At 38.9% G+C, this 16,588-nt stretch overlaps 1 protein-coding gene across 1 annotated transcript in view; it reads right to left on the bottom strand.

Moving 5' to 3' along the window:
- Positions 1-244: 244 nt before the first annotated feature.
- The window catches only part of LOC125235473 (altered inheritance of mitochondria protein 3-like), an 89,803-nt gene continuing 73,459 nt past the window's right edge, over positions 245-16,588 (bottom strand). The window contains exons 4-7 of the mRNA XM_048142042.1: positions 8,103-8,228; positions 2,004-2,273; positions 1,091-1,291; positions 245-895 (exon numbers count right to left, since the gene is read on the bottom strand). Coding sequence (XP_047997999.1) covers positions 389-895; positions 1,091-1,291; positions 2,004-2,273; positions 8,103-8,228 — 1,104 coding nt within the window. The 3' untranslated portion in view covers positions 245-388. The remainder of the gene's footprint in view (positions 896-1,090; positions 1,292-2,003; positions 2,274-8,102; positions 8,229-16,588) is intronic.

The following is a 16,588-nucleotide window of genomic DNA, read 5'->3' as shown; positions in this document are numbered from 1 at the left end:
TGCGCCAGACCGGTCGTCGAATTAGGTAAGTAGTTATTTTTTACGCTGATTGGATCTTTTGTAAGATGGTATATTACAAGGTATTAAGGTATTACAAGATGAAAGTAGGTAGGTAGCTTTTAAGTTTTAACATGGTAATTTATGACATGTTGTTTTTGGAATCAGGAACTTATGAATTAATGACCCATTTCGCAATAAACAAATAATTATGTAATAAGATGTATCAAAATCAATAAAATAACACTTTTGGAAAATAATACATTTATTAAAGTACACTTTGTATAAGAATATGGCATCACAGAGAAAAATACTTTCAGCACCTCAATTTTCTTACCAATACTTAAAAGAACTTAAGCTAAAGATAACATTACGGAAATTGTCCTACACTTCACTGGTACTGCCCGAAGATGGAGTGGGCGAATTTACCAAAGTATTGAACTGGGGGGAAGTGGGGAGCAGCTGCTTGGTAAGCTGGAGGTTGACCCTGGAACACCTGGGCTTGGTATGGGACCACTACAGGTCCTTGTCGGATGAAGATTTGACGTGGTTTCGTCTGAATAGGGATGAGGTTCTGAGATTCTTGTTTAATTTGACGAGCTGGTTGCTGGACTTGATATTGGGGCTGAGGTTGATACTGGATTACTTGAAGTTGGGGTTGCTGGTATTGAATTTGCTGTTGAGGCTGCTGCTGATATTGTTGAGGTTGAGGTTGATATTGAATTTGTGGTTGAGGTTGCTGTTGAGCTTGTTGCTGATAATGTTGCTGTTGTACTTGCTGCTGTAGCTGTTGTTGAGGTTGGTATTGAAGTTGTTGAGGTTGAGCTAAAGGTGCTGTAGGGGCTCCCACTGAGAAACTGGCGTAGCTGATGGCTCCTTGGGGTTGAGCGTTGTAGTTCTGGAAAAGGATGAAAACAAATTATATTTTTGTCTGAAGGCGACAATTATTCACTGTCTTAGACAGTATCTTAATTTTCGAATTCGTTAATAGAAAGTTTCTTGCTTTGTTTTTCTGTATCTGTATTTGGACTTACATCATCATCTTAAATCGCTATTGTACCTAATATTACCAACTCAGGGGAAAATAAATTACCTGTTGTATTTGCGGTTGTGGCTTGGCCCTTTCCTCCGCTTCCTTCACAGCTTCAGGTTGTCCTGTCTTCAGCTCCCTCTGAGCCGGCCTTTGATGTTGCTCCTCGCTTGCGTCAGCATAGGTGATGCCGGGTTGAGCTTGCACTAGCTGGATTAGAGGCTGCTGGTATCCTTGGTTCTGGTATTGAGGGGCTGGAGCTTGCTGTAATTGATAAGTTATAATTAGACTTTTTACTTCAGGTTCCAATAATGAAGTTTTTTGGCAGGGTGTTCAAGAGTTGTCATAAAATAAATACAAATAATTTTTGTCAACGGATGTATAAAATTGAGAAAAAGAAACAACCCGTGTTTACAACTATACTTCGTTTCTTTTAAGATTAGAATTATCTGTCAAACGGGTAAACAAAGAAGCAGTGGTCGTAGACCTTCCTTCTTCGATTTCGGCCGATACCACTGATTTCTTGGAACTTATAACTTATAATAATATGTAAATAAGTTCCAAGAAATCAGTGGTATCGGCCGAAATCGAAGAAGGAAGGTCTACGACCACTGCTTCTTTGTTTACCCGTTTGACAGATAATTCTAATCTTAAAACAAACGAAGTATAAATGGTGAAAAGTTTACGTAGACCTTGGCAATAAATAAGAGTTTAGAATGATTCACGGTTATTTTCATTAGACTTATATTGACCGGGATATAGACCGTGATTACCTTTTTGATTTTTGAAAAGGTAATCACGGTCTATATCCCGGTCAATATAAGTCTTGGCAATAAATGTTGAGGATACGGTTGATAGGTTGTAGTTGGATGTTAACCTAGCGATACATGATGTCTTGCTTGGGAGATGCCAGCGTTACTTCTGCAGAATATCATTCTGTTGGGCCTGGTAAATAGGTGATTGATTGACCAATTACCTGATACTGAATAGGTTGATTAAAAGCTTGCTGATAAACCGGAATCTGTTGAATAGGCTGTGGTTGATACACAATCGGCTGCGGCAGCAGCTGTTGAGGATACGGCTGGTAGTTGACCGTAAGCCGAGCGATAGCTTGCTTAGGGTTGGTCAACTTTGGGTTATACTCTTGTAGAATAGCATTCTGCTGGGGCTGGTAGATCTTGTGCTCGGAATACGCCAGTTGTGATGGGATCGGGGCTGATATCTCATATGTTGTGGGTGATGATAGCTGAAAAAAAATGTAGATTATTAGAAAACGGACCAACTTATTGCAATATTCCCTTATAATTTTCCAGTAGGCCTAGCATTTGATTGTATATAGACTACCCGTCCTTATGTCATTAATACAGTTAGAAGAAGACGTGTCAATCATGTGCTAGGCCTACAAAGGCCAAAATAATTATCAGTTTTGCTGTCAATTAAAAATTTGCAAGATTTATTTAAGATGGCGGTAAAAAGATACCAATTCAGGCACATTTATATTTGCATAGCTATATCAATAAAATGTCTGAAAATAAACGATGAAGACACTTAACGGGTAATTTTGCAAATAAAACCTATTCAGACGAAGTGGCTGTGAAAATTCCATTCCGTTTATGACCATTCATTTCAGTATAAGAACCACCATAAAGACAAAGTTTACACGCGCTCTAGATAGTTTAAGTCATCATAGCATGGTTGTTTTCATTCTGTTTTTTAACCCCCGACGCAAAAACGACGGGGTGTTATAAGTTTGACGTGTATGTCTTGTAACTGAACAACTTCATCTAGCTATAAATAAGAAACATTACAAGTAACAAATGGTTTAAATTGATGATTAAATGTAACTTTGTATCTATTTATTCATATAAAACTATGTCAGAATTAGAATGAATTAAATGATTACACAAAAATAATTAAGCTTTATAATCAGCGTATTATCGTCTATTGAAATTAGCGCCATCTTTCAGCAAATACTAAACATTAAGAACTACTGAGAGACGTACATGGGTGGCGAATAGTTAACGAAGTTATTGAACGGGCGAGCGATTGTAAAACAACTCCGCTAGATGGCGCTTGTTCAACAAAACACCTTATACAACGTGTATCTGCTAATACTCAAAACCTCACACTACACTTAGTAAAATAATTGCTAATTGCCATCATAAACTATAAAACTATTTATTTATGTGCGTTACTGCGGCGACATAGGGATTACCAATAGACAGCTAAGATATCATTGTAAAGCACTTTGAGGTTTTGTCACGGTGGATTTCGCAATTGTAGTAGGCGGGTTTGAGCCAATATTAAGAGTGACAAAGGTTGTGATTAGATGCGAGTTTAGTTTGTAGTGACTTATGATAAACATTAAGATTGGAATGACAAACAACGTCAGGCTCGTAGCGGGAAGGAGAGTTCGCCCAGGTAACTGGCCAGTATTGACAACCCTAAATATTGAAAGGGGTGAGCAGCCTCTGGCGGTGCGATGTGTACATTGTTGTGTTGCAGGTACGGAGGAATAGGCTTGTAAAAAGATGATTAATCATGTTGATTTGAATGGAAATATTACTTCCATCAAGATATGGTTCAGTCGATTCTACTCTCGATTCTGAATAGGCGGTTTTCATATTTTTGGTGTTGGATGGAACACGGTGTATTTCAAGTATTTCAACTATTGCGCAATGCAATAAGTAGTTTAATTAGGTATAAACAATGATATATCTGTCTCTCTCTAAGTCAGGTGTGGAAACACCTGTGATAGGAAGCATCTTTTGCTGAGAAAACGTGGACTTTAATTCGTAGAGCGTATGGGTGTAAACAAAGCACTTATGATCTTTTTATTTTGGATATCGGCGTGTCCAGATAAAATGTCTAGAAATAATTTCACAGGTGCGTGTCCAGAAAAAATGTCCAGATTCGTGCCCTATAAATAGCTCCGGGAGCATTGTTTTGATTCATTATTTTTCGAGCATCAGGGACCGACAGTCGACTCTGGCCTAAAGTGTAAATTGTTTTAAATAGCGGGGAACCTCTGCCCAAATTTCTAAGTGTTTGATTTTATTGTGAATAAAATCTATGTTTTATTCTCGTAAAGTCAGCATTTGGGATAAGTGCTTAGAGTTGTTTAACTCTGGTACTAATGGGTAGTGATTTCTACTAAGTTTAAGTTATGTTTTACTAGAAGTATTGAGAGTTAGTGAGTGTTTATTTTATTCATGCCGTCTATTGTTTGGTTTTGTGGGGAACATATGTTCTTTTCAGAGCTTGATTTTGGATGGTAGATTCCGATTCGGTGGTGCAGGTTTATTGTCTTGTGCTATTGAGTTGGAGTTTATATGAGTGAAGTGAGCCGCTAACGATTCGGTTCTTCTTGTCAGAAGTTTCATTGTTATTGTGATAATCAAATTTAATGGTTAAAGTAAATAATACCTAATCAGTTCAAATTAAGTGAAGAATATTTAATTATAAAGCCAGATCGCTGCCCAGACAGACAGTTTGTTTAGCCTTGCATCGATTAACCTAGCGGCTGTTAAACTATTGATGCAAGGAGGTCCGTAGTTTTACCAATACAGAGGGTTAAATTGGCATTTTTCTCTTTACCAACATAGAAAAATGAAAAATCTCTCCCTCCCTGGTTCTTCAATGCCCAGCTGTTAGCCTAGAGCGAGGACATTATATGTGTCATTTGGAGTAATCCAAGCTCGTTCAAAGCGGCAGTATTTGAAGGCCTTGTATATTTATTGTCATAAGTATATATCATATACACAATAGGGAACTATCCTACCCGATTGCCTCCTGTCCACGGACGCCTGCATCGGGGGGGGATAAATACACAGACTTATAGGGTTTGCTTTCTTCAGTCTAGTCTGCTGAACTCTAGCGTAGTCAGTTTAGGTATACACCGCGTATGTCCTAAAACTCTGGGTCCATGGTGAGTACGAACAGAGTTTTTATCGTTTAGAGTAGGGAACTTTCAGTCTAGTAGGGTAGAATCACACACATTGATAGGTAGGGAAATAAAATAAAGTTCTGTATAAAAACCTATCTTATTTAATAACTAAAAATAAATTAAATTCAAGATCTAAAATCATTGTGAACAAAATTACTGGGTGTTAGAAGGTATTTTATAAATAATATCGTGTGTTTATTCTTGGTATAATGAAACTTCAATATCATATTTATTATCGAAGTGTGAAAAAGCTTTGAATTATTACTGGTTAATTCATCTAAGTGTAATTTGTAATTGTGGTAGCAATTTCTGATTCTTCATGTGACAGCGATCATTGAGTGTTAGCTGGGTTTGTTTAGGGACCAGTGGCATGCGGGCGCCGTCCACTGATGGAAAGCCGAAAACTCCGAGGAGTGATTAAGCTTACTTTTCTTGGGTTTTCAATTGGAAGCTTCTTACTCGGTGTATCGTTGAAACAGTGAAAGGGTCGAGAAGTTATGGTCTATTAGCAGTATTGGGGAAAAGGGGGGTTTAGCTAGGGAAAATGAAACAAAATAAAAAGGGGGGTTAGTTCATAGATAGATAGCCCTTCTGGTTAGGCATAGGATTCTCAACAGAGCAGTTTGGTTGAGATGAGGAGTTTCAAACCACAACGCAAGCTTCGAGCCCAATTGAAACTACTAATAGGGCGTAGTGGATGATTACTAAAATATTTTTTATATTATTTACCATTTATAAACCAAAATTATGAATAAAATGTCTGGCGCCTATAGGTTCTTTCCTGTTCAAGTTCGTATGTTACTTTGCTCGCACATTTTTCACAGGCGTTACTTAGCGTTAACATAATCTCCACGTCTTTTGCCTATTTGTCCAAATTAATGTAATTTTCACAAAATTATGCTGAGTTTTAATTAGTGGGTTAAGTTTTAATTAATCATATGAGTCCAATAGTCGTATCTACTTCGCATTAAAGAGTTTGGGTTGCTATGGTTCATATCGAGGGGTCCTTCTACTACCATTAGACGAACACAAGGCCAAATCTACGGGGTATTTTTAAAGGATGGTTAGTTGTAAGAATGTTTAGTCAAGTAAGTAAGTAAATAAGTGAGTGGGTGCGGAAGTTCGGTACAGTCTGTCTGTCTGTGGAATCGTAGCTCCCGAAAGGATGAACCGATTTAGATTTTTTTTTGTTTGAAAGCTGAGTTAGTCGGGAGTGTTCTTAGCCATGTTTCATGAAAATCGGTCGACTATGTAGCGGTCGGGGTTTTTTCAAAATTTTAATTTTATGGTTAGGTTATTATAATATGTATAGATAGCAAACGAGCCGACTGACGGGAAGCAGTCATCACCGCACATGGACATAGCAATATCAGGAGAGCCACATATGCGCTGCCGACCTTTAAAAACCCTAAATACCTATTCCGAGATCCCTAAATAGGGTTCCAATTCCTATTAAGGGAAACACTTCAGAAGAGAGCTCATTACACAATTTTCACGTTCTGGGCAAAAACGAACATGAGGCCCGTTTGCTCTTGGTTTGCCACATGTCGAGAAAGTGAGGATGAACTTTGTTTTGTGATTATTTTTTTCTTTCGTCTTTGTATTAAAGGTATTGACTCTAGTTTAAATGAAAATAAGTCAGCTCTAATCTGTTATCCCCTGGATCTCCATTGCCAATTAGTCACATTGCGTCAATCAGAGCCTTGGCGTAGTCTTACTGTCGATTTCATTTATTTTAAATGTGTTTTTAATCCTGAGCTGATCGACAAAACATCCAAATGCCCACACATCCAAATGTTGACGACCGGTCTGGCTCAGTCTGTAGTGACCTGCCTGCTGAGCCGCGGTCCTGGGTTCGAATCCCGGTAAGGGCATTTATTTGTGTGATGATCACAGATATTTGTTCCTGAGTCATGGACGTTTTTTATGTATATAAGTATTTGTATATTATATATATCGTTGTCCGAGTACCCACAATACAAGCCTTCTGAGATTACCGTGGGCCTCAGTCAATCTGTGTAAGAATGTCCTATATTTTTTTATTTTTTTTAAATGCTGGCAGACTTTAGTAAGGCCTGAGTGAACGCTCGGAACGGAGCGTTCGACGGGGCGAGCGAGCGTGCGTCTATCCTCTGCAGGGTCGACTCAGGACACTTGTATGAGCTTCAACTGTTTGACATGCAAGGCGCACGCCCCACCCCGCAGCACGCCAAATATGAGCTTAGGCCCACTTAAGAGTTCAGTATTTTTTAAGAATTAGACTTGTAAATGTGAACAGTCAAACTAAATAATTTTGTTTCGGTCCACTCTGAACCAGAGATGCTACACATCGCAATATTTCACCAACCGAATGTCATTTTAATGGTCGAACTGAAGCAATGTGTCTGTATTACGACTTTGGCTATTGGGTTTAGGCTGTTACGAGCTAACTATGAATAATATGTTTGTTTTGGGACTGTTGGGGATGCTTTATCATCGTAATTATTAGAGTTTAACTGTCGTTTAGTAGCTATAATGTTCTTATCTAGATGTTTTGAAGTATCCAATAACTGTATGGTCTATTTTATTCGTACTAACGTGTTTTGAATTGACGTCTTCTTTTCGACCTGGACAAAATACCATAGTATTTTAAGTAATGCCTCCAGCGAATCCTGTACTACTTTGGACACGTGGCCAGACGGGAGCCGGAAAACCTAGAGAAACGCATTATGGATGGTATGGTGGATGGAGGACGGGGAAGTGGCCATCCACCGACCCGCTGGGTGGACAACATTAAGAAGGCCTGCCAGGGATTAACACAGGTGCCTATTATAAGGACTGCAGAAGACCGTGCGGAATTGAGAGTTTTTGTGCGAAAAATAACGACCTCATGTGGTCGCGACCCTCAACCATGAGGAACCGAGGAAGAAGAGATTTTCATCCAATGTTGTGCTACTAAGATGACTGGTGTGCACGCTGCATTGCAATACAGCTATACAAATAGTCAACTGTTTACTAATGTACTGTTATCATAGCGGCAGGGAAGAGGGGACTCTGACTGGGTGTCTGACATTTTAAGGCTGAACTCCGTAACTGCATCATGCATTCATTCAATATATGCTACTAATTGCTTTTAGATTGTTGGCTTACCCGTGGCTGATAGACAGGGATTGGTGAGAAGAGATGGCTGGCAATGGCGGCTGGGAATGGAGGACCCTGGCCTGTCAGCACGTCGGATATCTTGGCTACTTGAGACGCTGGTTGGGAGTAGATTTGCTGTGGACAAATGGAAATTAATGATTAATGTGTCATAATAGTTTAGGTGTAGGTATAATTATTAGGTATCTGCGTTTGCGTTGCCACATGGCTGTAGCTGATTTTATCTTTTTATGTTTAGCTCAAATACGCTGCTTTATGTTGCTAGTTGCTGCGGAATTACTAAACACTGATGTATATACAATTTTTTTAATATTCAGTATTGTCTTAATATAGTCGACTTTCGTTCTGGAGGTCGCGGGTTCGAACCCCGGCTCGCACCAATGAGTCATTTGATATTTGCCAGTCGCTTTTCGATGAATGAAAACATCGTGAGGAAACCGGACTAATTCCAATAAGGTCTAGTTTACCCTTCGGGTTAGAAGGGCAGTCGCTTTCGTAAAAACTAGTGCTTACGCCAAATCTTGGCATTAGTTGTCAAAGCGGACCCATGGCTCCGATGAGCCGCGGCAAATGCGGGGACAGCGCGAGGACGATGATGATTGTTTTAATATAGTCGCTATCAAATATATTGAAGCTGCTAAAACTTACATAAATATCGAAACACGCGCTCTCACATTTTCACATTAACGTATAAGCATGTCCAGAGATATTTGTGAAATCTTTGAAAGCTTTAAAATATTTGTAACGACTGCACATACTCCTTACCAAGTTACGAACATTTAATTCGATGAAAAAGGCCCTAATTCGATAACTAAGGAATAAATAGAAGCTAATAGGCTACAAATAGTTTAAATCTATCCCTTTCCACTCCCTCGAGCGTTTTGAGACTACCAAAAGTTTAATCAAACGAAGTCAGTGTTTTTACCTGATCCTCGCTCGACCCAGTTCGGAGTCCGATCTCCGGACAATCCGGATAGGCGCTGACGTGGGTAGTCAGGTAGTGACAGATATTGAAGGATTGAAGCATGAAATTGTTGCTAAATAACGGCAGTCGTCAAATATGTATGTTTTTGAAAAATGGGGGGTAATAATATACAACACTTGCAATGAGGAAATTGAATCGAAATATTTGTTTCACTTTTTCAAGGCGGTTGCAAATAATTATGTTTGTTGTGTTGTGATTGTGTGCATGCACATTAATTGTATAAAACGCGCTGCTTTAATCAAATCTGATGCTCGATGCCATATCGTATATGAAACGAATTAGCATTCTGATGGGTCAGGGCACAATAGGACATCAACGTTCCACGTCTACCTATAGAACACAAATACATAGGTACATTTTGCCATAGCAAAGACTGTACGTAAGAAATCATGGTGCGTTTCTAAAATCTTTTTGTTTCTCGAGTTATTACATTTCCTACCATGAAAAATTTTCCCCAAAAGATCCTATCGGAATTACAAAATTCCTTTTTTAATCCGTCAGTTCCCTTTGCAATTCAGCTACCTATCACTGTAAATGAATGTCTGTCTTCCCTAAACGTGCCTCGAAAAAAAAACTCAACATTATACTTTGCATTTCTTTGTAAAACGAAAACATTTTCCACGTTTCCTCCCATCTCAATAAATTTGGGTAACTTGCAAAAATGCCTCCGTGTGGCACAACACAAGGAGCTATGAATCATAAATTAAGGGCCCTATTTGGGTCAACTGAGGAGCCGTTTCAGCAGAATTTAGGGGAGGCGCAACCCGACAATCGAATGCGCTATTAGCACAATAGGCTCTGTTACAACCAGTATCATGACTTTTTTTAAATACTATGTCAATGGCAAGCAAACATACGGTCTACCTAAGTGTCCGTATCCTCTAGACGCACGTGTTACATGCGCGTTGCCGAATCCTAATACTCTCCACCCTCGTTGAATTATGGCAAACTTACTCACCGGGAGGAATACAACACTACTTATGAATCGGGTCTACTTGTATAAGTATTCAGAAATTTGACGATTATCTTAAAACTCTGGACAGTTTCAGTTTCCACGTTGCAGAAAATGATACTTATAAGAAATAAATAAACAAGTGTTTTGCTCGGTATAATTGACGAACATACGATCGAGATGAATATAAAGTAAAGTATTCACACGGTATCTAATAAGTATGTCACGTCACTGCCAAGATTTCGTAACTTCTTAATTCAAGAGTGTAAATGGTATATTTGAGGACGTATTAGGAAGTTAAAATACTGTCCAATATGACTGTGCAGCTATTAAGGAAGATTATTTCTTAAGAAAATGTTTATGTACCAGTTTATGGGCGAAGGGATTAAAAGAAATAAAGACGGAACAAGATTAACTACATCGTCTCGTTGCGCTGCCGTTTAAAATCGCGCTGTTTGTTTTACGGACGATGCTTCGCCTAGATTCGTTATTGCGGAAATAAATGCATTTATATTATTGTCTTGATTTTATTTTGCACTGATAATTTAAGGAGTATCTTTATGTCTACTTCCAAGGAGCAAGAACGGGGTTAGGAATACCAATTTTGAACCCAAATTGCCTATTTTACCCCATTTTCCTCGAAACCTAGCAATGTGTTCAGGTTGCGAACTATCTCCTTTAGTGGACAGGGAGTCGCGTCAACTGTGCACACACAACATTTCCATTCTTCATCATCTAGATGGCTGGCAGTCCTAAACTGTGCGTTTCTCCAGAAACTTCCTGCCCCGCACAGCTAAACTGTGGAATGAATTGTCGCCTGCGGTATTTCCGGACGACCTTGAAACCTTCAAGAAAAGAGCGTACATCCATCTTAAAGGCCGGCAACGCACCTCCAACACCTGGTATTTCGGGTGTCCATGGGCGGCAGTGATCGCTTACTATCAGGCGACCTGTCTGATCGTTTGCTTCCTATCCCATAAAAAAACTGTAAGTGCTTGAAAATGGAGACACGGTATCAGCAAGGTTTGGGCGTCCTTTTCGCACTTACAAAAAATGCGAAAAATTTTCCGACGCCATGGGCCTTTATGTGCAAGGCAAGACGCTCCAAAATATGTTATATATTATGAATAAATTGTATGTGAGTTAACGGGGCGTGCGGCGTGCATGTCAAACAATTGAAGCTCATACAAATAACCTGAGTTGACGCTGCACGAATCCGCACGAAGCGCTTTGCTCCTTCTTTTCTTATGCGCACTGCCAAGGAGTGGAATTCCTTGCCGGCGGCTATATTTCCGAGCTCATATAACCCGGCAACCTTCAAATTAAGAGTGAACAGGCATCTTCTGGGCGAGCTCACTCCATCGTAGGCCACGTTTTTCCTTTGGCTAGTCTGTGGTCAAGAGTAAGCCCATTTATAATAATAAAAAAAAAAAAAAGGTGGACGGTCGCCCGCCCCGCCGCACGCTCCGCTAAGAGCGTCCACTTAATTACACCAATACACTAAGGTTCTATTGGTCTAAGCGCGACAGCGGTGAGCGGCAGCCATACGTGCGAATGAAAAGTCCCATCGCTGTGTCTCGCTCCAATGTATGGCCGCCGCTCACCGCTGTCGCGCTTAAACCGATGTCGTGGCTGAGCCACCTATTTTGATGTTGCTAGTACTCTTGAATTCCTTCCTTCAATGAAGAAATACTAATATTTCCCAGTGAAGCAAGGCTCGGACGATATTTAAACAATCTTGGGACAAAGCGGGCAAAGATAAGGCGATTAACGTCGGAATTACTGTCTACCCGGGGACACTGTTCGACGCAACGCAGCGACATTTTGAATTGGGTTGACGGTGATCTTTCCTTATTATGCTCTGGACTCTTCCAAAGGAACATAATTACCCTAACATTCAAATGTGCGCTTCGTTTTTGTTTTTAGAAAGAGATCACCATTTGATCTCCCACCCATCTCCCATAAAGGAAACGTAAACTAGCGAAGGCAAATGAAAACGAAATATGTAACAGATAAACCTGCAAGAAATCAGAATACTCTCTGAATTCCGGTGACACAAAATCCCTCAGATATTGCCAGTGACTAAGGACTTCCTATACTTAACATAACGAATTTAAAAAAAGTGGATCAGGCAGGTCACAAAACTCAGAGATGTGGCGGATCTGACACAGTAAGTGGAGATGGGCTGGGCACATTGCCAGGACGGACCATATTATTATAAAAAAGCAGCGTATACAGCAAATTCAATGCGTATTAAATCTAAACAGCAGCAGCAGAATCTAGTCCCGGTTATTACTCTCTGGAACTACTTCCCGGTCCGCCGGCCTTGCCCTGCTTATATAACGACATATCTTTATATGGACCTCTTGCTTGGACTTTATATAATATGGGTTGGATGAGTTTTTGAGACTGCCTATATAAAGCAGTGTTGTGAGTTATGCGTGATTTGAGGGGAAGTGTAGGGGAAGTAGTTATATAAAATAACTATTTAAAATGTGACGTGCTTACTGTGATCTGCAATGTGCATACTGAGAGGTATTAAAACATGAAATCGACATTGACATTTGAATTCAACACTAAACAACACAAATAAGCATCTGTAATTGTGACTAGGAGCAGCAAGGCAGAATTTTTCCACTTTTAAATTTACAATACACTAAAGTCTACATATTTCCGGACCGATACGACCTTCAAACCTTCAAGAAAAGAGCGTACACCCATCTTAAAGGCTGGCAACGCACCTCCAACACCTCTGGTGTTTCGGGTGTCCATGGGCGGCGGTGATCGCTTTCCATCAGACTACCTGTCTGCTCGTTTGCCTCCTATCCCATAAAAAAAAATATTTTTACTACCAAAACTTATTCAGAAACATGCCGGCTGGAATCGCTCAGACATTTATGGATGAATTGATGTAACGGTAGCTATTTAAATATGGAAACTGATTGAAAAGTTGATGTGGAACATACGTCGACTAATATTCAACTTAATTTTAAACACACTAAGGTTTATTGGTGGTTATTTAATGTGTTGAATTTAGGTTCACACGCACATTAGGTTTTTATGAAGTAGTTATACATGATTAAATGGAAAGTTGGTTGTCATTATGATCGAGTATGGATTTATTGACAGGTAGCAGTCAAATGTAATTCTGATTTTATGTTTTGTAATTCCAGTTGAGGCTTTAAGATAGTAATAAAAATAGTCCTAATCAGTCCACGTTTTTGCACATTATTAGGAGTAGGTAGGACTATACAATACAATACAATACAATTCTCTTTATTGCACACCTTGATAAAATACAACAATACAAAACAAGGAAGCAACACGAACAAAGGTAAACAACAGGCGGTCTTATCGCTAAAGAGCGATTTCTTCCAGACAACCTTAAGGTAGCGGAAATTGATAAATTTACATAATGTCAGTAGGTGTCAGCGAATTCGAAGAAATAAACTTATCGCACAATATAGACAAAAAAAAATCATACATAAACATATATATAAAAAGATAAATAACTAAATGCATAAATATAATTATAAATAATAGTACATTACATCAGAGGCCGGGAAAATGAGGATTTCCGGACAAGTGGGTATATACGGCCGAGCGAGCGTGCGAGCGAGGCCGGATAGGGATACGAGGCCGGGAATCTGTTTTCACGCCGAGGCATGTATAGTGCTTTTCTCAAACATACAATGAAATAAAAAAAAATGCTCTAAAGGACAATATTTTATAAAAAAAAGTTACTTTGCAGGCCTAGGCCTAAAAAATAATATGAAATCCCTTTACAGTCCTCTCGAGTTGTTGCGCCCAAAAAGCGATACTTCCCAGCCCATTTTAAGGAACGTAAAGACAATATTTCATTGCATGTTTGAGAAAAATATATATAAATAAATACACATATAACAGTACCAGGTTATTTAGAAGGAGTAATCAGACAAAAATATTACGGAAGAGATAAAAAGTGGAGTTTAAGTAGTCTCTTGACTATTTTCATCTTATATTCTCCGTTCGGCAACACGCTTGCAAACTTCAGTGTTATAGAATTTGACTGATTAATTGATTAATAGTTGATATGGTAGTATCTATTCTATCTAAGAAGTAGGTAAGCTAACCTGACCACAAAAAAGGAAAAAAACCGACAAAGTTGACCGATTTTCATGAAACATGGCTAAGAAATCTCCCGACTAAATCGGCTTTCAAACAAAAAAAAAAATCGAGCTACGATACCAGATACAGAAATACACACACAGACAGACAGACAGACACATCAAATTTATAACAGTTATAACACCCCATCGTTTTTGCGTTAGGGGTTAAAAAAAACAAAGTAAATATAGCGAGTTAAAGAGATCCCTGAAAACTGACATACGAGTAGATACCAATACCATACACTAAAGAAAAAGCAATCAAGCCCACTGGTGGCGAAGCCGGGAATCGAACTCGGGTCTCCGTCTATCGTAGCTGACGTGCAAAACCGTTACACCACCTCCACCGTTTATATAATAGTGTTACTACTTAAAAAAACAATTAAAAAAATATTCAAAAAAATAATTTGATTTATTCCCTACATCGAGATTCCCTGCATATTGTAGGTTAAGTTGCGAAACAGAATTGCGAAAATTATAATCATAGGTACAGTTGATTGAAAGAAACTTAATACCAGTGACTCATTCACAGAAAGAGGTGCCTCATCATTCATAATGAACTAGCAAGCCCATTCGAATGAAGACTGACATCGGAATGATATTTCAAATATGTACCTATACACTTTAACCCCCGATGCAAAAACGACGGAGTGTTATAAGACTTATAAGTTTGACGTGTCTGTCTGTGTGTGTGTCTATCTGTGACATCGTAGCTCCCGAACGGATGAACCGATTTAGATTTAGTTTTTTTTGTCTGAAAGCTGAGTTAGTCCGGAGTGTTCTTAGCCATGTTTCATGAAAATCGGTCTACTATGTCGCAGCCGGGGGTTTTTCAAAATTTTAATTTTGTGGTTAGGTTATTGAATTAGGTACCTATTCGTAAATGTATCCTGCATCGTTTTACAGCACATATTATGTAGCATAACATTTTTTTGATTTAGAGGAATAATGTCTTTATTATTGCACTAGTAGAATAGAATAGAATAGAATAGAATAGAATAGAATAGAATAGAATAGAATAGAATAGAATAGAATAGAATAGAATAGAATAGAATAGAATAGAATAGAATAGAATAGAATAGAATAGAATAGAATAGAATAGAATAGAATAGAATAGAATAGAATAGAATAGAATAGAATAGAATAGAATAGAATAGAATAGAATAGAATAGAATAGAATAGAATAGAATAGAATAGAATAGAATAGAATAGAATAGAATAGAATAGAATAGAATAGAATAGAATAGAATAGAATAGAATAGAATAGAATAGAATAGAATAGAATAGAATAGAATAGAATAGAATAGAATAGAATAGAATAAACATTTATTCGTGAACACAGACAAGTACTGTAGTACAGATGTAGTGCGAAAGGCTTCTCTTTCGTATTTTTACAGAAACGTAGGAACGTGTCATGCTATTTCAGTCAGTCTCATCTGAACCAGCATGACACAAACCTAACCACAAAATTAAATTTAAATTTAAAAGTGGAAAATGTCTGCCTTGGGTGAGACTTGAACTCACGGCCTCTGGATCGATACTCCAGCGCTCTGCCAACTGAGCCACCAAGACTTCAACCAAGCCAGCGAAATTTTCCACTACTAAGGTCAATGGGACCCGTAGCGACATCTACCGTAAGAGTGTTAAACTTCTTAAACGGCAACCGGAGTTCCAAGTCATATTGGAAATTCACCAGTTACGATGCGCTAACCATGCTAAATTTTAACTTCTGATTAGCAGAAACGTCTGCAATCGATGCCGTTAGGCTTAGAATAAATTTAAAAGTGGAAAATGTCTGCCTTGGGTGAGACTTGAACTCACGGCCTCTGGATCGATACTCCAGCGCTCTGCCAACTGAGCCACCAAGACTTCAACCAAGCCAGCGAAATTTTCCACTACTAAGGTCAATGGGACCCGTAGCGACCAGAGGCCGTGAGTTCAAGTCTCACCCAAGGCAGACATTTTCCACTTTTAAATTTATTCTAAGCCTAACGGCATCGATTGCAGACGTTTCTGCTAATCAGAAGTTAAAATTTACACAAAATTAAAATTTTGAAAAAACCCCCGACCGCGACCTTGTGGACCGATTTTCATGAAACATGGCTAAGAACACTCCCGATTAACACAGCTTTCAAATAAAAAAAACTAAATCGCAATCGGTTCATCCATTCAGGAGCTACGATGCCACAGACAGACACACACACAGACAGACAAACAGACAGACAGACAGACAGACAGACGGACAGACAGACGGACAGACAGACAGACAGACACGTCAAACTTATAACACCCCGTCGTTTTTTCGTCGGGGGTTAAAAAAACTAAATCGCAATCGGTTCATCCATTCAGGAGCTACGATGCCACAGACAGACACACACACAGACAGATAAACAGA

This window comes from Leguminivora glycinivorella, chromosome 17 (genome assembly GCF_023078275.1).
Source record: "Leguminivora glycinivorella isolate SPB_JAAS2020 chromosome 17, LegGlyc_1.1, whole genome shotgun sequence".
Lineage (NCBI taxonomy): Eukaryota > Metazoa > Arthropoda > Insecta > Lepidoptera > Tortricidae > Leguminivora > Leguminivora glycinivorella.
Note: the sequence above shows the minus strand (reverse complement) of the source record. Positions and strands in the feature narration are given on the sequence as shown.